We start from the raw sequence: 20,129 nt of genomic DNA, 5'->3' as shown, positions 1-20,129 counted from the left end.
CAATAAGGTCTCCCCTGAACCTCCTTTTCTCCAGGTTAAACATCCCCAGCTCCCTCAAGCTGCTTCTCAAAATTTGTGCTCCAAACCCTTCACCAGCTCAATGTCTGTCTTGCAATGAGGATCCCAGAACTGCCCAGCCTGTAGCACTGCACAGGGCTGTGACTCAAGTGGCCTTGCTGAACTTCAGACAACTGGGCTAAGCCCACTGATCCAGCCTGGCCAGGTCCCTCTGCAGAGCCTAAATAACTGCACAGCTCTGATGTCAGAGACCCAAACCACTAATCACAATACTTAATAATACTAGGCTGCCATTAAAAAACCAATAAATGCTTCCCTGAAGATTCAGAGAACTGTAAGAGTTGGGAGTTTATGTTGCTTAAAGAAGTAATCTAGTATTTTACTTGATTATTGACTTAGCAAATAGTCACTATTTAAGACCAATCCGTTTTTAAAAGATTGCTCCTAAAATGTGAGTCAGAAGACAAGACTGCATGAACCGTCATCTTCTGAAGAGATACTTACCAAACAGAGTATCAACCTATCCAGTGTTACAATATTGTATTTCCACACCATGTCATTGAGAATCTCAATACATTTATTGAGCTGCTGTCCTCCTGCAGATGTAGAGAATTCATACACCAAGAAATCTGCAAATGTCCTGACATGTGCCACCAGAGCTCTGGCCCCAATTCTCTCTAACACTCTAGCAAGGAAGAAAAAAAAAAGCAGAAAGAAATTGTTACAGTTCCTAATGCATTTCTAATGCATATCTATTTGATATTAGTAAGCATGTTTTAATACAATTGTCTTGAACAAAACAAAACAAAAAAAAGAGACAAATTTCCCTCCCTCTTATTAAATTAACAAGTAAATTGCTTAATTCAAACACCTCACATCCTTGTTTCTCACCAGGAAAAATGTGCATTGCAGACTACTGAGTGGTGGAACCAATCTTAAACACTGCACAATTATTATGGCATGCTGGCTACTACCCAGCTCCACTCTCCCGTTCCATGCTATGCATGCTCCAAGGTAATTTCAAGAACAAGCTGTTAATGCACAAGGCCTATGCCCTCAGAACTGAGAATGTTGCTCAATAACTTTGAAATAGCACATTTTTAAGCTCACCTGTAACCAATTTGATTAATGTGATCAGTGTCTAACAACATCTTCCACAGGAGACAAAGGAAAAGTGGCGATGACCCCTGAGCAGAGAAGTGTGTGATTATTTCATTCTCACTGGTCATTGACTTCCACTTCCGGTATTCTTCTTCCACATTCTTCTTCAAATTGAAACGGCTTTCCTGAGGCACGTTGTTCTGCTTGAAGAACACCTGAAAAAAGCAGGCTTTGCTGTGACTGAGAGCCTACAGTAAAACGTTTGAACAAGATAATTTTGCCTGATTTAGCACACAGTATGGGTGGGTTTCTAATTTGTTGTACACAACCTACTAGGGAGGGTTGTTCTTTCACTGTGATACCACAGTGACTGTGCTTTGTCACTAACAAAGCTACATGACAAACAGCCACAAAAAAAAAAATGTCTTTTACAATTTTTATTTTATTTTTTAATTTTCAAACCATCTGATCTACCTTGCACCAGAAGTATCAGTTGACCAAATCTGACACAATTAGATTTAGAATACACAAGGGGAATGTAGCTAACACATTTCTAAAAAATGGCAATGTTATAATCATGCAGCATTCTTTAGGGACTTGAGATTAATGCAGTCTGGACAGGGGAAGAATGTCACCAACCCACAAAAGGCAAAGGATCTTGTTAAGAGAATAAATTCACTGTATTTCCAATTGTAAAGTATCCATGTTTAAATATTACCTGCAGAGGAGCTGGAAAGCAGCTTAGTGTATGTGATGCCCAGTTATGTGGAGTGAAACTCATGATAGTCTGCAGTATGTCCTTGCACCAAGTTCCCTGAATTGAATCAGAGCCTGTGAAAAAGTCTAGAAAATGGATTGATGGTATTAGAATTTCACACAAAACCATTTCTTACTGGTATTCCTTTTGTTATCATACACATCAAGGCTTTACTAGTGTCCTTTTTTTGATCGACTTCTCCCAGCCCCTTTCTTTGACTTTATTTGCTCTATAAAAGATGCTGGCTATTACCTTTTTAATGCTATTAATAAGAAAATTATTTATAAAGTTTGAGCTAGAAATAAAGCAATCATGATTTTAACATTTTATATTTAATTTCCTGTAATGTCACTAAAACAAGCTTCTGCTGATTAGACTTTTAGAAAAAAATCCTGAGGAAGAAAGTGATGATAAAATTGCCAGATGCCATTTTATAATGCTTCAAAAAGGCTGTTCAGAAGAACCAACCCCAACTAAGCTGTAGAAATGAATGCCTCATTCCCCTAAACCTCGGGCTGATTTCATCAAGTTTGAGAAATGGTTAAAAAAATAAAAAAGAAACCAACACATAGAAGTCCCTTCTCTTTAAAACCATCTTCACCAGTCTTTGTGAATCAGTTGTTTTAACTCTCCAGTGAGTCTGCAGACTAGAATCATAAAAAATGACAGAGAAAACATCTCCCTCAAAGCTAACAAAAATCTGATCCATGTCACTGCACATGTTTAAAACATTAGAAGACACAATGAAAGCTTCCTTTTTTTCCCTTCCCCAAAAAAAGAAACCCAAAATTCAGACTACTTTTTCTTAAATGCAAGCTATAGAGGGAGTAGTTTCCACATGAACAGCACAGTTGCTGTGAGTATTTAATGCTATTTAAATAGCATGTATCAGTAATCAATTCAAAGCTTTAGATTTAAAATAATGAAACTCAAAATAAGGCACTAAAAAAACTCTAAACTCTAGTCACAGTGTACCTCTGAATAAACCTTTTAAAAAAGTCTCATTTTACTACTGCTTCAATAATAGCTTTTTGCCTAAATACAAGTAGTTGGAAATTAAAATCACACTTTTTTAAAAACCAGAAGTGCATGGGATGTGTTTTATGACTAGGTCATTTCCATGACACTCTTTTGAACAGTGCTTTAGAGAAATGGTTTGACTAGAGCTTTAACTGGGATGTATTGCTATTACCTGTCACATGTGTTGCCCTTGCCAGAGTTAGGATCAAAGCCCTGTTGAGTTCTTCTGATTCTGCTGAAAGAACTGTTTTGGGATCATTGAGGAACCGTGTGAACTGCGGCTGCACTTCTGAGCTGCCCAAAGCTGTGATTAGCCTCAGAGCAGTACTCTCAACACTGAAAAAAGGAAACAGTCCAGTTAGCCAGTAGTACTTATGCTGATGCTTGTAAGATTCCAAAAATACCTATTTTTTCCTCCATTTACTGCTTCAAATAACACAGAAACATTTTCTTTTTAAAATTATGTTCTTAACCTTTTGAAAAAGTTTACTTTTTCTACTGTTTAATCAACTGTTTCAGTATCTTATTTTCAAATAAAGCACTCAAAAGTAGATTTAGCAAAAATTTCAAGCGCAAAGACCCTGAAGAAGAGCCTCAAGTCTCTCCAAATTAGAGCCCCTCATTATTATTTTTTGCACATCTTAATCTAAAGAAGATAATATAAATAAATATATGCAAAACCAAAATAAAAAAGGCATGAATAATACATAGGAAGCTTCAAAGCTAACTACCATCTTCAAGTAAAGAAGACAGCACTAAATTGTCCTTATTAAAGAAATTAGGAAGTTGAGGAAGTATTTTGATTAAAAGCACTTCAATTTCCAGTACTTTAGTTGGAAGCACTTTTCGCACCAGGTAGTTTGAAATCATTGGAAAAATTTTTATAACAATGTGTCTTTGAAATGCCAAAGCCATAATTTAGTTTATTCTAGTTGCATGCAGTGCTCATTAAATTTGACTAACATCTGTATTTTACAGACTAAGATGACAGAGCAAGATAAAGGTCAATAAAGAGAACAAGGCCTTGAATTTAGGGAGAAACTTGGCTTTAACGGTTTTCTTTATGCTTTGTAAAGGATAAGCAACAAGGCAATTTGAATTTGGACTACGAAATTGAGAAGCCTGACCCTGTGGAAGGTTTCCCTGGCCATGGCAAAAGAGGTGGGACTAGATGATCCTTTAAGGTCCTTTCCAAAGCAAACCAATCTATGAATCTATGAATTTACTGTATAATTAGACTTCCTCTACTCGTAATAATGAAGTTACTCTGTCTCACATACTCCTGCAAGATTTATTGTACTCTAAGAGTGAATGGACACTATTTTCCCCAACTTTTTGACAATAAGCCCCACATTCTACATAGAAACTGAATTTCATGCTTTTCAACTTCGTTAACAGTAAGGCAAACTCAAAGCTTTTGCCTGGAATTACCTGCATAACCTCTCTAGGCCTTCTCTAACCAGCTTTGTCACCTTTCTCGTATTCAAATTAGCCAGAGTTTTAGGCTATCATGACACACATCCTATGAAGGACTCCACTCAGGTTCACACGCAGTCACCATAGCTTTGCACAAACTCCTTTTCAGTTGCAGGGTGAACCAGATTAATTCTCTGATCTGACTGAGAATCAACCTCACATAAGAATTAAGCAGAACCAACTTAACTGTTGTAACAGAATTAAACATCCTGTACAGATGGAAGCAAGCACGGTCTCACTGGCAGACAAGCCAAGCACTGACTACAAGCAGCAGACATTGCCCTTTATCTGCCATGCAAGAAGCACTTCTGGACATGACAGTTCTGCTGCACGTGCTGCTTCCTGACTCGTGACGCTGCTGCCATGTGTGTGCCGGAGGCTGCCTCACATATCTTGGCACTACTGCTAACATCCAACTGTACTGCTGAGACACCCCAAAACAAGTTAGTCACAGAAGTAAGACTGGGAAGTGCCATTTGAACAATTCTCACGCGGCTTTCAAGAAGGAATCTGAGATTATGGACAAATATGACAAACGTCACTCACCAGAGATGAAGCTGGTTCTGATTAGTCTGTGGCACAGCAGCCAAGGAATGAAGATGGCTGAGGAGCTGGACTCTGTAATGAGGCTGGATGTGATGCATCCGATAGCTAAACATTTCCAGCAGAGTATGCAAAATTCCCCATGCATGAGATTTGAACACTGTTGGCAGGAGCTGACCTTATGAAAAAAAGTTTGTAAAGTAAGTTTTACAACTGATGACACCTTGAAATACAACTACAGAGTACACAGGCTTTATTAGGCTGTAAGTCAGACATTTAATTTGGAAAGTGTATTACCTCCAAAAAAGCCTATGTGCAAGTGCTGTCTGAAGATGCTGTAAATGTATATAGCTTAATAATCTTTTGAATTAACACATACAGCAGATGTGCAAATTGTTTTAACAAGAGCTATTAAGTATCCTGTATGTCTCAAAGTAACTTTGCTTAAGCTTTTCCATTAGGCATGCTTTTATACAATACAGCACAACTGGAAAGGTCCTGGCCGTACAAGTAACGGCATAAAAGGACAGCAGCACAACTAGTTTGGAATTTACTGCTGCACTAGGACAACTTTCACAGTTTATTTTACATTAAACTAATTTATACATGCTGCATCATTATATTTTCAGTTTTACTATGGTCTCCTGTTGCCATTAAATAAAAATACTACTTAACAGAAAGGAAGGGGGGGGAAATGAATTTTCCTTCTTACTGATAAAGCCTTTGATGCCCAGGGATTCTATTTCCATATAAACCAACAGGCGACTATAGGTTTCCACCAGAGCAGGAGCCAAGGCCACACTAGATTTTGCATGAGCCAGCTTAATTACCCTTGTAGCTATGCTGTGAATCAGACTGAGGAAAGAGAGAAAATGTTTTTGAATCAAAAACATGGACTTGAAATTTAACACATTTTTAAAGTAAATTAATAGATCTATATATGACTTGTCCAGCCACAGAAAGACTTTCTGATGATAATTAGCTACACACAGACTTACGGGTTAAAAAAAAAAAGCTGGCTGCACATACTGTACCTCATTTTGGCGTGAACTGTGAGCGAGTCCAAGAGGTTCATTGGCAATGGGGTGATAGACCCTGATGCCATGCAATTAGTCCCTGGAAGAGGTGTCCTCATGTTGCCATTTCCATAAATAGTCTCTACTAGAACACCCATTGGCAAAGTGAAACACTCTGAATTGGTTGAGTAAGCATTGCACAACAAGGCAATTTTGTAGTCATTCATCTGTAAGCTTTTATTCCTTAAGCTCTGTTGCAAAAACCTGTGTACCAAAAAGATTAAACATTAAGGAGAAAGAATACATAGGCATTCCAGGAATACAGCTACAACACCCTCAGCCAAAAAAAAATTACAAAATAGCAGAAAAAATCAAAATAGTTATAATTGTACCACATCAAAACAACTACTTCGTATGCCACAGTTTCACTGTGTTATGATTATTCTACATTGGAGAAATACCTCAGGAAAAAAACACAGTTAAAAATCACCTTTCCAGACAAAAACTTAACCCATTGTACTGCATATCCACACTTTCCAAACCACAGCGTAACAGAACAAAATCGCCTATTTACTTTCAGATTCTCTATCAGTAATAAAGACATTATTCTGAGATAAAATGTATCATTTCCACTAGCTGGATAACAGCATTTCACTTTTTATGAAATATTTTGAGTCTGAGCTCTGTCTGTCTTTTTGAATGACTTTGAAGTCACTCTATTGATAACCTTTATACAGCATCCCATCACACAATACATTCTGAATACAGACTTGGGACTGCCAATCTCATTATGCCTAAACATAAACCAAAACATAACAAAAGCCCCACACTCACTCATGGTGAAGTTTAAGGGAATGAGGAATGGGAATCTGCAGCTTGGAGTTGTCGCTATGGGCCTTCCGGTTCAGATGAATCCAAATGCAGGTCATTGCAAAAGCGTGAGTTGACTGGGGTTTGTTAATATCAGGTACAGGAATATACTAAAGAAAGAACACATGAATGTGACATACCACATGGAATAATGTGCAGAAAACCAACCTAGGTAGCCAGTATTGACGAGATCAGGTTTTTCTTTTTTCTGACCTGCTACACTGTAAGGAATATTTTTAAAGAACAGATTCTACCCTCACCAATGTTTGTAATTTTAAATCAAGAGCTATGGAAGAGACCTGCACTTCAGTAATTATTCTGAAACACACCCAAACCAAACAAATGACCTAAAACCTTGGCAAAAGGAAATTCATGCTTAAGAGTATACAGTTTCCAGACATATACAGTTACAAAGCCTATGCTTTTCTCTCTCAGCTTCAGACTTACACATTATTCAGAAACCAGTTATGATATCTGCTTCCATAGTAGGTACTGAGGAGTTCAACAGTATTTTCTGAAAAATCTAAATTGCTCAGCATCACAGTTAATCCTAAACATTTACAGTTCTCATGAAAAGGTACAGATACAACCCAAAATTACAAAGTTTTGAATCCAGACTTAGCGACAGTACTGCCACTGGAAAAGGAACTCTGGCTCTCCCCTTTTACCAACATCCACATTTCTTTCCCTTTGATACAGTTACTGCTGCACAAACACCACTGACAGTGCAAGTGAGACAGCACCAACACATCATCAACATGACTGCAAGACAAATCCTCTTAAGAACAACAGCCAGAGATAACATTTTAAGTGCTTGTGAAACTGAATCTTAAAAAAAAAGCTTCCTAGGATTCGGTTTCATAAGCACTTAAAAAGCACTAGTCAGACAAAGACTTTCAGTAAGTGTAACTTGGAGCCATCACTAGAGCTGAAGTAAACAGTCCTATTGCTTTTCCCCACTACAGAAAGTGTAAGCAATCAACTGACAGTGCTGCCAGAATTAAAGTTTAAGAAGTTCGTCTAAGTGCCCCTCCCTCAGGAACCTTAATTCTTGAGGAATGTACAAAGCATGGATATGATTTGATTTTCTCCAGCAAAATGAATTTAAAGTACTACTCTGTTTCAGCCCAGATGTAACAATAGAATTATACATTATTCCTTTACAGTCTCCTCAGTGCTTTAACAAACTCCTCAAAACCTTAATCAAACCAAAGCCAAGGAAGAGAGGAGTTAACACAAACAAATGTGGTTACATGGATATGAAATCCTCAAAAATCTCATGAAATATCTCCCTCCAACAATGCAGCACACTGTTGTAAGAGTGACTCAAGAAGGATAGTAATATGAAGATATGAAGGTCCCAAGCTGAATTAAAAATAAAACTTTTAATATCAGAGACTTACTTCTTTCTCAGGATACAGGAGGTCAAACAGCTTCATAACTGGGAGGAAATCAGCCAGTGCATTCTTCTGGATGCTGCCAGAGATGAACTGGAGTAGCACCCACATCAGGTGGTCTCTCCCCTTAATGAGACCACGGCCTGCCAACTGTCAAGAACACTCAGTAACAGACAAATACTGCACGCAGAAAAAAAATCACTGTAAAGATTCTTTTAAAAGTAGAAGGACTGACTAAAACAGTCCTAAAATAAGAGGACTTAGGCAGAAACATACATTGTTTTCAGAAAGAAGGGAAACAGGTACATTAGTTGTAACATATGAACGGACTCTGTGATGGCCACAACAATTAATGGTAAGATTTAAAATGCATTTAACTCCTGAGGATCACTGCTTTGAAAAACTAGCAACCCATAAATTTTCACTTTGTAGCCCTGTAGTCAAGTACAGTATTGCAATTGCTAGCATCAGGCACAGGTTTTATACACTCCTACAAAGGAAGTCCCTGAGCCAGAACAACTTCAGTTTGCCTCATCTGGACTTAACTGGGTTTGTTTTTGTTGTTAATTAACTTATCTGTAACAGCAACTCTCTAAAATATAATATTCTGCTCTTATCTTGCTTGCTGTAGGTTTTATACTAGATTTGTGAAACTGTTGTATAATGCCTACTGTTCCAATCATTCATTAACAGTAATTACAGGAATACAGCCCCGGTAAAACTAATTTCAGGGAAAACAGAGAGCAGAGAACTACAATCCATCACAAGTGGAACAAAACGTACAAAGTAAATTTTTATGTAACATGGAACTGTGGACAAATGAAGATGGAGCAATGTGTTGTGCCTGCTGGAAACTGCCTCTAAATAGCCATAAGCTGACCCTACAGCAAGGAAAGATCCCTACCATCAACAACACACAGCTCTCTCAGCAAAGGGCTCAGGATATTGCTGGCTGACTGCAACCTCTCCTTTCCCTTCTCATGGAGGGCATCACTACCCTTAGAACTATAACCCTGAGCACCAGAGAAAAGGGCAAATACTTATACCAGTTTTAATGGAACTATTACTAAGAAGTAAAAACTTGGGACTGTGATTACCAGTATCACCACAACTGGACAAATTACCTTTGCTTAAATAGATTGATTAGACAAACAGGAAGTTCCTACATCCATTTGCATGGCATGTTTTTTTTAATCCAAAAACAGAACAGAGCATTCACTCTGTTCAAAACTTGTTCGTAAACTGGATGCAACAGCACAATACTTAGATCTTCTGAATTATGCCAGTTTATCTCTTTATTGTAGTCATTAGCACACTTTGAATCTAAATAAAATGCAACATCCTGTAACTGAATACACTAAATCACACCTAGCTCACAGCACCATAGCTTGAGAATTTGACTTCTAGAGAGAACAGTGATTAAAATTTTAATTAATTTTTACATATAAGGTACTTCCTGCAGGGTTGAGTGACAGTTTAAAAAAAATACTGGTTTTGTTTTTTAAATCCCTCTTACTGTGTGGGAGCGACACAAACAATTTACCTTTTGATGGAGTGACAGGACCATGTGAGGAAAACTTGCAAACTGAAAGAGCACAAAGAAAATGAGCTGGCTGGAGAGATGCTGCCACAGAAGCTGACTGGTTCCACCATCATCAAACTTCTCTTCAGTCTCAGACCGTTCCATGGCATACACCACAAGGTCAACCAGCTGGTCCTCCAGCACAGGGCAACGTTGCTTGTGCTGTAAGGCAGAGATCAGATACAGTATTCCAAAAGCCTTGCCATTAACTCCAGAACTTGCACAGTTGCAGTTACAGTACAGTATTTTGACAGAAGGCTGGGAAGCATGAGATGAAGTCTGAACTTAAGTTAAGGATAAGCCAGTACATTAAAGCTGCACTACGTTACAGGTCACAATGATTTTTACATTTTATCATGTATTCCATAATTCCCTACTCAGTTCCAAAACACAGCTCATCTACACAGAGATAACATCTCAGGGAGGACAGGGTTTGCTGTTTTATAGCAAATTCAGGCAGAATGTTATTTCTCTGATCTCACACTCACAGAAAACAAAGTCCATGCTTTAAACAAATAGGTGGGGGTCCTTTGATTTGGTTTGGGGTTTTTTGCTGTTTTTTTTTCATTCCTTCTTTTCTCCATTAAGTCCATTTCAAAAGTAGGGATCACCATAAAGAAAATGTACCAATTACACCATCAAATTCAGAGGAAACATCCCAATACATGATGAAGATATTTGATGACTATTCTCTTTTTTACTGTCATATTGGCTTCACCTACCACCTGCAACTTGCAGCAGAATTAACATCTGGTTACTCCTACAACTAGATGCTGTCCTATTGACACAGCACCACAGGTTACAACATCAAAAAGATTTGAAAATTCATCAGTGGTGTGTCCTACACACTGTAAATAGAACAGAAATTACACATCAGAGTGAGTAACTTGGAACTCAGATTATAAATTTGCAGTTCAAGACTACCAAGTATAATGTCACATGTTACAATATCTTCAGTGCAACAACTTCTTGTTATTATCCTGCATTTGTATTGTTACACTCACATAATATACAACTAAAGAAAAAAAAAAAAAAAAAAAAAAAAAAAAAAAAAAAGGCGAATTTACCTTATTTCAGAAAGTGCTAGCACTTTGGAAATTATCTACCTGTTTGTTTCAATGCAATCTGTACTCAAGAATGGTCACAGTCATTCTTTTTTTTTATCTGGTCTGATGCCTGTAACATAATGCAGCCTTAAAGAAAAAAATATTACTTTATGATACAAAAGAAAAGGAAGAGCTGCTCAAACACTAATCATGAAAATGCATTATCCCTTTCTAGAGGCAAAAAGGTGTATGTAAAAAAGTCTTAAAAGATCACCCCAATACTCATAAAACATTTTAGGGATGCCTTAGATGAATTCTTTGACTTACTAGCCAGGCAGCCTAAAAAAAGGCTAATATAAAGATATAATAAAAGTAAAGAGAGATGCTGAAAGGAGATGCTTGTTCTACCTTCATTGATGGTAGTCTTTTGCTATGAAAAAAAAAAGAGATTCTCTTCAATTAAAAATAGAATGCAAGAATTAGAAAAGTTGACAAAATACAGTGAACAGCATCCCCTGTTGCATGCTCTTTGCCAGCTCAAAACTGCAGAAAGCTACAATTCCAGCTGTGCTTTCTTGAAGCATGCTTAACACAAACCTCTAGCTAAGACAGAAAGCATGATACCTGTTCTCCCAGTACGCAATGTCATTATCACAGACCAACCACGGTACAGGTTTACAGAGAGCAGAATTGGCACCATCACTTCAGAACACTTTGGGCCTTTTGTGGCTTGTTTTTCTCCCCCTCCCAAAGCAACTAATTATGAAGCAGAGCAGGGTGCAACAGACAACACTACAGACTAGTTTATAATCCAGCATGCAAAACTATTATGTACAGGGCTTGAAATTTAATAGTTTGCTAAGCACTGGGTTAATGTCCAAAAGCCTAATCATGTTAGGCTATACTAATTTGGAATAAAGTTATTTGAAGAATACAACAGGAAAAATATTACTTTTAAAAAGAGAGCCAGAATTTCCAGTAGGAATTTTTGCTGTTCTGAATAATTCTAAAACTGGGAAAAGTTTAAGAGCCAGGAAGTTAAAAAAAAAGAATTCAAGCTTTTATTCTGAAACCCACACTTTCATTGCTTTAGAAACAATTTTCCATGAGAAAAATAGCAGTATACCACATTCTATCCTAATTAATTCAATTTTCTGGCATCTTTTTTTTCCGTATTTTCAGTGAATATGAATTTTGCAAAGATTCTGTATCTATAGTTTCGGAACCCTTGGAAATAAAATACTGTGCTGCACAGGAATTTGCAGGATTGGGCTCTTGTTTTATTAATTGCTCACATGTGAAAGAAAATCTCAGTACAAACTGAGATGAATAAAATTGTAAGTGAGAGCTGATTACCCTCATAAATAAGTAGGAATTCATGTCTTAGCATGCCTTAAATAAAACAAAAAATGAACAACAGAAAACCTCCAAACTGCTGTTCTGGATTATGTATGAAAATATGTAGCATTCAAAATCACGACACTTTTCCCTTAAGGTAAACATGACTATAATTTCTACAATTTGGCTGTACAAACACATTCTCCATTTTGTTCTGAAAATAACATTTAAAGATCTGAAAATATATAATTTCATTGAAAACATTATTAAGCCATGAAAAAATACAGGAGGGAAAATTGCTTCCATGACAACTTGACACTAAAATTTCTCAAGACCAGCCCTCTAATGGACTATTGGTAATTCTTTTAGTGGATCAGAGCTTCAGTTGGCTTGTTGCTCTTATTTGGGTTTGAATTCTTTATTCCTTCTTTTTTTGGAGTGTCGAGACAGGGTGGGTATCAAAGGGTGGGGCAGGGGTATGGCTAGCATTAAATTTCCTAAAAGAAAAATATTTTAACAAATCAGTAAGGCTGGCTGATGACTACAATAGCTTTCGAGTATTTTAAACAAACAACATTTAGTAAATATCTACTCTTAAGAAATGGACTCAGAAGACCAAATCACAGAGGCCAAGATCCCTACAAGAGTAAATGGTGTCTCCAAAAGTCCAATTCAAAATGCCTAAAGTAGTTAAAACATGACAGAACTACTCCCACACTTCCACTTTCCAAAACTGTCTGCTATGAGGACACAAAATCATAAAGCTTATTGTTTATATTATACCTGATTCTATCATCTCTTCCAAGTTTGGCAGCCATTCTCAAGTTTCCCTCATTAACAAAAGGATTAAGTTTCAACAAGGAACATACACTTGAGTGTTCTCAATGCACACCCTTACAATCAGAAACATATAAAAAAATAATGACACCCCTTAAACTGAGTACTTTGTCATGTTATCACCAGTAAAATTGGATAATAAGATCCCAGCATCAACTGAAATTTTAAAATTAAAGTGGAAGCCAATTTTTAAATATTGCATTATGTCATTCCTTTCACTTAACAGTTCTGCTTACAACAGCTTCCCCATGCTAATTATCCTGGTTTGAAGAGAACACAACTACACATTCACCTGCACAGAGTAAGGCATAACTAACAAGATAAGCTGCAGATCACCACTGCTGGTTTAAAAGGTGATCAGCCCAATACGCTATCTAAAGAGCAAAATCATTAATACAATAGCTGCTAATTAAACATTTTTACATTACAGAAACAAGACACCTGAGAATTACCACCTGTCTCAAATATTCCCCAAAGTAGAGAAAGCAAAATAACAGGTTTTGTTTGATTAGACGACTGCAACAAGATCCTAACTGCAACTATGCAAGCAAAAATGGCATTTTATTCCTCATGCAAGTCTGTACACACAGAGAAGATATAAACCAAAACCTCCAAAGTGAGTTCATGTCCTTAAGACATTACCTTAGTTCAGTTTTAAAAGACACCTGTAAGACCCCTAACCCAAATCTTAATGTGGTATCAATGCAGAAAGACACCCTGAACTGTTAATCATTTTCCAAAAAATCAAATTGTTATATAGTTCAAAAAACTGTTTTAAAAAATTACTAAGAATTGAAATTGACACTCCAGTTAGCAGAAGAATATAAACTGACATAGAATTGTTGAGTCATTTAGGTTGGAAAAGACCCTTAAGAAAAGATTTCAACTGCAAACCATGATAATATACAAAACAAAATACGATTTAAATCTGTTTCCTGTAGACCAATTTGAACAGATATACAAGAGTATGTATTGTACCCCACACAATAGCAAAAACTCAGAGCCCCCAGACACCAACAAAAGAAACATTTCCAAGTCTGTAGTATTACATCTGCACTTAAAACCATATACTTGATAAAGGTATTGGAAAACCTCATCCCACAAAAAAAACTTAGAATCCTGAGAGGAACATATGAATCTATAAACATATGAAATTTTACCTTCATTTTTCTCCCTGCAAGGTTAACAGGACAGCTGGATTTGTATATTTTTACAAAACTCAGATGGCTTGAGTGAATGGTTCTCTAACACAGATCTGCTTAGTTAAGACTGAACCACAAAATTTCGTTGCTCATCTTCAAGAATATTTGAGAACTAGGACAAATCTGGCTGAACCATACCTAGATTGTGATGCCAAAAGATTCAAATGAAGGCTCCAATCCTGCAACAGGATCTGTGTAAATAGTTGACAGGGCATACAAGCAACTCCACATAAATAATTAATGATCATAAATAAATAATGATCATTGCATTGAGGTGTTTCTGTATTTATTCTGAAACAAACTTCGCACTATTTGCATTTCTAAGTGTCTTCTATTATAGTGACAGTTCAATTTCTGCAGGTTTTTCTCTAATAATAAAATACAAGATTATCAGCCATTTTTTTGAAAGCATTGGTATAGTTACACAACTTCTGAAAAGCATGCTACTATTTTTGTCAGGTGACTACATTAACAAACTGAAATATAACACAAAGGTAATTTGTACCTAAAAACAAGTAAAATTTTAATGTTTTCCACAGTTTTATGCAGAGTATATTAACATTTAAATGGAACATATTCCCTTGTCTATACCACTGTACCACCCACCCCTATATCTGTATTTTTAACTCACATATTTTCAACATCTTTATACTGGTGTAACTGTAGTAGCACAGCTATAGTTCATGTTCTGTCAGCATTTCCTTTATAAGCCACATTCTTCACGTTTGTTCCTTGGCCATAAAAGTTCACACCAGGATGAAACTTTGTGTAGGAATTCTATACTAGCAAACAAATTTTAAAAGTATAATTTAACACATTTTATTTCTTCAATTACTTTTAGAGGACGGTGAAGTAGGAGTTAAAACCCAGCATTTTTAACTTTTTCTTTTTACATAAAAGGACAGACCATCCATAGAAGAATAAAATGGGTTCAATGTAATTTTTGTTTGTATCTTGTATTATTTACCAGTTACAAGATGGATATAGTTTGGTTTATCAACTCAATGCAGACACAGAAAGACACACAAATACTACTCATTTAAACAGTAAACCTGGCAGCTCAATTCCAAGGTTTAACATTTCAGCTGCTTTAAGTCCAAGATACAAAAGATTGTCATATACAACACAGAGTACTGTCAGCCAAGATGTAGGAATCTGTGCATTCAAAAACATTATCCCAGTTCAGAAAATGCACTGGTGTATTCCATTACATTGGGAAATGTACACAAGGTTTCAGGATCATGTAAATTTTATAGTCAAGTTACAAACCTAAAAAAAGTTTCTTAAATGGAAACACTGACACAACCTTCACTATAGTATTGCAAACAGCAACGCTATTTTATAAATCTTAAACACTGGTTTTTCAAAGTAGGTGTGGCAATTATTAATGTAATGAGGGATAAACTATAAACACCCATAATTCCAAATTTCAAGCAGAAGTCCACTTGGTTGACTTGCTCAGTTGTTTATTTATTTCAACAAGCAGTCAAAATTTTAAGGAACTAGTTTTTTGTGTGGTATTTTGCACTACTCTTCTCTCAGCTAGACTGGAGAATATTATAAATTGCCTGTTGGGAAGTTCTTTACAGAGGCTTCCTAATAATAAGACAATTCCACTAGTAAACCTTTCTTTTTTAAAATTATATATTTACAGCCTTTTATTTTTGCAATTAAGTCCAGTGGATGTTTTTTCCACCAGCTTAAGGAAAGAAATGTTGAACTAAAAATCTCTCCTCATCTGAAAATTCCAGCAAAGTAAAAGTTATGACTGGTAAAGGAAATGGTAGCAGTCCATTCCAACAAAAATTTTAGTATCAAAGGACCACTGACTGACTGTCAGCTTTATGCTACATCTCTCATATGTCTAGAGAATTGTAGTGAGAATTTGCCCTTGACTAATGGTCCTGCCAATTTCAAGCCCTGAGTGTACATGTATTCTCTACCTGGAATCAGTGGCTACAAAGCGGCCAGCGTATCGTTAGTCACAATACAACAGTAAGGTTGTGAACATACCTGAGCAATGTTCAAGGTCTAGAGCATTGGAGGATGGGCAGGACAAGACAGGACAGAACAAAAATAAAGGAAGAAAAAAAGAAAAGACAAAACAGTGACTATGAGGCCAGCCTCAAGGATCCCCAAGTCAGACTAAGCCCCCCCATTCTAAAGTTTCAAAAGAAAAAATGTAACAAAACAAACCCCAGCTTCCAACTATTCTATAACATTCCAATATAACAGAGTACAACAACGCTTCAAAAACCAACGAACAATAACCAGTCTCCTACTGTCTGTCAAAGGTGTACTTGAGGCTGGCCTTATAGGAAAAAAAAGCAATGCAAAAAAAAATCATATTTTAAATCTCTACTTTTCAATTTAACATTCGTAAAGCAATATACAAATGATAGGAATAACAGTGTCCAATTAACCTAACATGATCTCATAAAAAAAAAATAAATCACTCTCTGTACCTAAACTGTTTTGCTTAGTTAGCTATAGCAAAGAAAAGAGAAAAAGAATAGTGCAGATTCTATGCAGAATTAAATCACGTGTTAGAGCACAGTACAGTACCTGCTTATTCAGACCTAGCATATTGCAGACCATATCCCGTGAATACGGTTGTTCCAGCACATATCTCAACAAAGCAGTCTGTGGCTCAAACAGATCCTTGAAAAAGAAACAAGCAATCACATACAAACATATATTGCCTCAAGATTATGTTTACTACTGAGCTTGCATTTAACTGAATAAACAATGTAAGAATGAATGTTTAATTTATGCAGGTATGTATTATCTGGGAAACCCTCTTGCTCTCTGGTAACTAAAATAAATGAGGAGATAATCATAGCTCTTAAGAAGTGGCAGATTTTATGACGTCCATGTAGAAGAACATTTTTCATCCAATAAAAGGATGGTACACTTCTTGGAACAGCCTTGAACTCAAAGGAAACAAGGTAAGCCAACTGAGGAAACGCACCAAAATGCATAAAAACCAGGACTGATGTGAAGAAATTAGATATGAAAAAACTGCTCACTGCATCTTCCAACAGCCTGAATCACTTTAAATGTTATCTGGAGCTGGGTTCAAAACAAACCAAAGGAGCTGATTCCTCATGCAATATGAAGCTGAAATGTGGCACTCCTTGTCAAAGGAATGCTGAGAATATTAAAAGCTTACAAGGACTCAAGAAGAGTCTAAAAAGCATTTGGGAGACGAAAGTTTACTAAATACAAAGAAACCACATCTGTGTCAGGAAACACACAAATGATAATGGCTGCAGATAGTGAGCACTGTTGCTGGACATATTGTATTTATATCCTTTCTTAGATATCTAGGGTATGGGGAAGGGGATGCAGGACAATGTGGATTTTTGCCCTTATCCTTTAAATCCTTTCAGTACACCACTACTTCATATTCAGAGTTTCAAGTTTAAACACACATTTAAGTTTGAATTGTAAATAATCTTTCCTGTGGAATAATGAAGAGCACAGAAAAGAAGAAATTACTTTCTCATTCTCTTCCACCTGGCCAATTTTCCAATCAACTCTCTGCTCTCATTTGCTCTCTCACATGCACACAACCACAAAGCACATTAAATTATGTTTCATGTTCTTCAGCATCCTGGACAGCATTTTTACCAAATGCTACTTTCCAGGTCCTGTATATAGCTTGAAATCAGTGAAATATGAAACATCTACACCTTCAAAGTCAGCCTTACTGGAACAGATGGATATTCATGGTTGAAATTTTTCCCCGCTTTAATGACATAAAAGTTTTGTTTTACTGAATGTAAGAGGTTTAAGAAGTTTATTAAGGCATACCTTATCATATGGTAAGAGACCTTTCAAAGGAAAACGAAGGGTTGTAGGATCCAGCTTCCACGAGTTACACATGGCACCTGAGTTATTTACCACAGGAAGGAGACTACAGCGACCTACATGCAATGAAACATAAATTCTCAAGCAGTGAAACTGGCCCATTGCCTTATCATTTTGATGCAAAAACTGGCCTCAGCCACTTCTATACTCTCCTTAAATTTCCACTGTTTAAAGGTTTTTTACCACAGGATTGCTTCAAATTGATCTTATTTTTCTAACCAATATTCAGTTAATAAAATACCTAAGCAGTAAAACCCCATTTATTCACACTGGGTACCTCAAAAATAAAAGTATTTGCAAATATCAATCTAAAAGTACTCTATATAGATTGCCAGAATACTGTTTCCCTGCCATTGCTTGACCTAGGGATTTGATTTTGGCAGACTGACCCTTTCCACAAGGAAAACAGCCTTATAAACCTAAGTTTACAATGAACCTTATAAATCTAGTCTTTCAATTTCCCTTCATTGACCCTGTGGGCAAGTTTGTGTTCAGTAAAGCAGTCAAATGCAAGCATGTGCATTCCAATTAAAGTCAATGAAGATCCAGTCAATTCAGTCAGTGCAGTCCAGTGAGACAAAAACACATGAAGTGTGCTTGATAGGCTAAATTTACACTTGTTAGTCAGTGTAGATTAGACAACTAGCCTTTATTTTCATTGCTTAAACATAAACATCTGAACTGAGCCCCGAGCAAACCTGAACATCAGAATGTAAATTTAGGTGCCTCAATATTGACATCTCTCAGTTCAAATTCCATGGCTTCCATTATCCAAACTGGCCATATTATTATCAGATGAATCAAGAAGCAAATAAATATTTATTTATTCCCTTCAATCAGATCTGTACAGGTCATTTACACATACAACACTTGGAAAAAATAAAATGTGATCCCTGTCAGTCATATAAATAAAAGCTATGCCACACTTTCAATACAAGAATATCTAGATGCTTCTGAAACAAGAGGCTTTGGGAGCATTACAGCTGAATTTACATTTTTAATCTCTGCACTAAAGAAGCTCTGTCACAATAAACCTTGCTCGGAACGAATGCAGCTCTTATTAAACTACTCAAAGCAAACAGAAGACATTTTTATCTTTCGAAGAAAAATGCAGCAGGCATCACATTAAAGCAGCCAAATTTTGACCACCATATTTCTAACAATAAATGAAGATGAGCACTTCTCCCATAGAAAAGTAGAACGAGTACCCATCTGAGCTAGGAAACGTTCACTCAGAAGCCTGCAACAACAGAGAAGAGGCTAAGCAACTACAAAACCTGCAAGGAAACTGAAGTTGAAACACACCAACACTAACATCTCAGTGGATATTAACCCAAAATCCTTGCGCACTGAAAACCTACAACTTTCCTACTCTACTAGTGACTAGTGACCTGTAGTTACAAACCATATGACCATGTAACAACTAGCACACTTCCACTACCAGCAGGTAGCAAAAAATTATTTTGATCTCAGCAATGAATTTTGCCCTTCAAAACAAAACCTGAAGGGAACCAAGTCTGAGAACAAACTGACAAGGGCAGAGATATCAGATGAACATAAAATCTGAATTATTTTGCCCAGATTATAGAGGTCCCAAAAGGTTCTAAGAAAAAAGCTGAAAATAAATTAAAGTCATTCTTTAAGTCATTCTCTTACCACAAATAGAATTTATTCGTGCTGTAGGTCTGAAGGTATCCACAAAATCTGATACTAAATTACCTAGTAACTGTGTGAGAAGAGAAAAAAATTAGGGTTTAAGCTCCAGACATTGATATAGAATATTTAAGACTTAAAAATATATACCCGTATGCATTTTAATAAAATATGCAGAATCTACTAAAATAACTAGCTTCCTATTTCAAAAAGTTGGAAAAATCATCTAGAACAGAAAAGCACAAAATGAGAAGTGTGGCATTAGAAATGAGGTGCAGAAAGCACTCTTCCCCATTTGCACCCAATTAGGAGTTTATGTAAGAACAGTCTCCTAAGCAAGTTGTCTTAATTGAATGCCTAACACTTAGAAACAAATGATTTGAAATAAGCTGTAATTTCT

The 20,129-nt window shown here is 36.4% G+C and overlaps 1 protein-coding gene across 2 annotated transcripts in view; it reads right to left on the bottom strand.

Annotated features, from left to right (window-relative positions):
• The window catches only part of MED23 (mediator complex subunit 23), a 36,646-nt gene that overhangs the window by 10,242 nt on the left and 6,275 nt on the right, over window positions 1-20,129 (bottom strand). The window contains exons 8-21 of one of the 2 annotated variants that reach the window (XM_083858006.1): window positions 19,733-19,802; window positions 18,020-18,132; window positions 16,769-16,864; window positions 16,217-16,234; window positions 9,742-9,942; window positions 8,205-8,348; window positions 6,766-6,911; window positions 5,950-6,195; window positions 5,628-5,770; window positions 4,919-5,093; window positions 3,069-3,232; window positions 1,838-1,962; window positions 1,129-1,334; window positions 523-703 (exon numbers count right to left, since the gene is read on the bottom strand). In XM_083858006.1, coding sequence (XP_083714132.1) covers window positions 523-703; window positions 1,129-1,334; window positions 1,838-1,962; window positions 3,069-3,232; window positions 4,919-5,093; window positions 5,628-5,770; window positions 5,950-6,195; window positions 6,766-6,911; window positions 8,205-8,348; window positions 9,742-9,942; window positions 16,217-16,234; window positions 16,769-16,864; window positions 18,020-18,132; window positions 19,733-19,802 — 2,028 coding nt within the window. The remainder of the gene's footprint in view (window positions 1-522; window positions 704-1,128; window positions 1,335-1,837; window positions 1,963-3,068; window positions 3,233-4,918; window positions 5,094-5,627; window positions 5,771-5,949; window positions 6,196-6,765; window positions 6,912-8,204; window positions 8,349-9,741; window positions 9,943-16,216; window positions 16,235-16,768; window positions 16,865-18,019; window positions 18,133-19,732; window positions 19,803-20,129) is intronic. The other variant, XM_083858007.1, reaches the window with a different exon arrangement.

Source organism: Zosterops lateralis, assembly GCF_965231275.1.
Source record: "Zosterops lateralis genome assembly, chromosome: 3".
In the NCBI taxonomy this organism is placed as follows: domain Eukaryota; kingdom Metazoa; phylum Chordata; class Aves; order Passeriformes; family Zosteropidae; genus Zosterops; species Zosterops lateralis.
The sequence above is the reverse complement of the archived record's forward strand: the minus strand, read 5'-3'. Positions and strand labels throughout refer to the sequence as shown.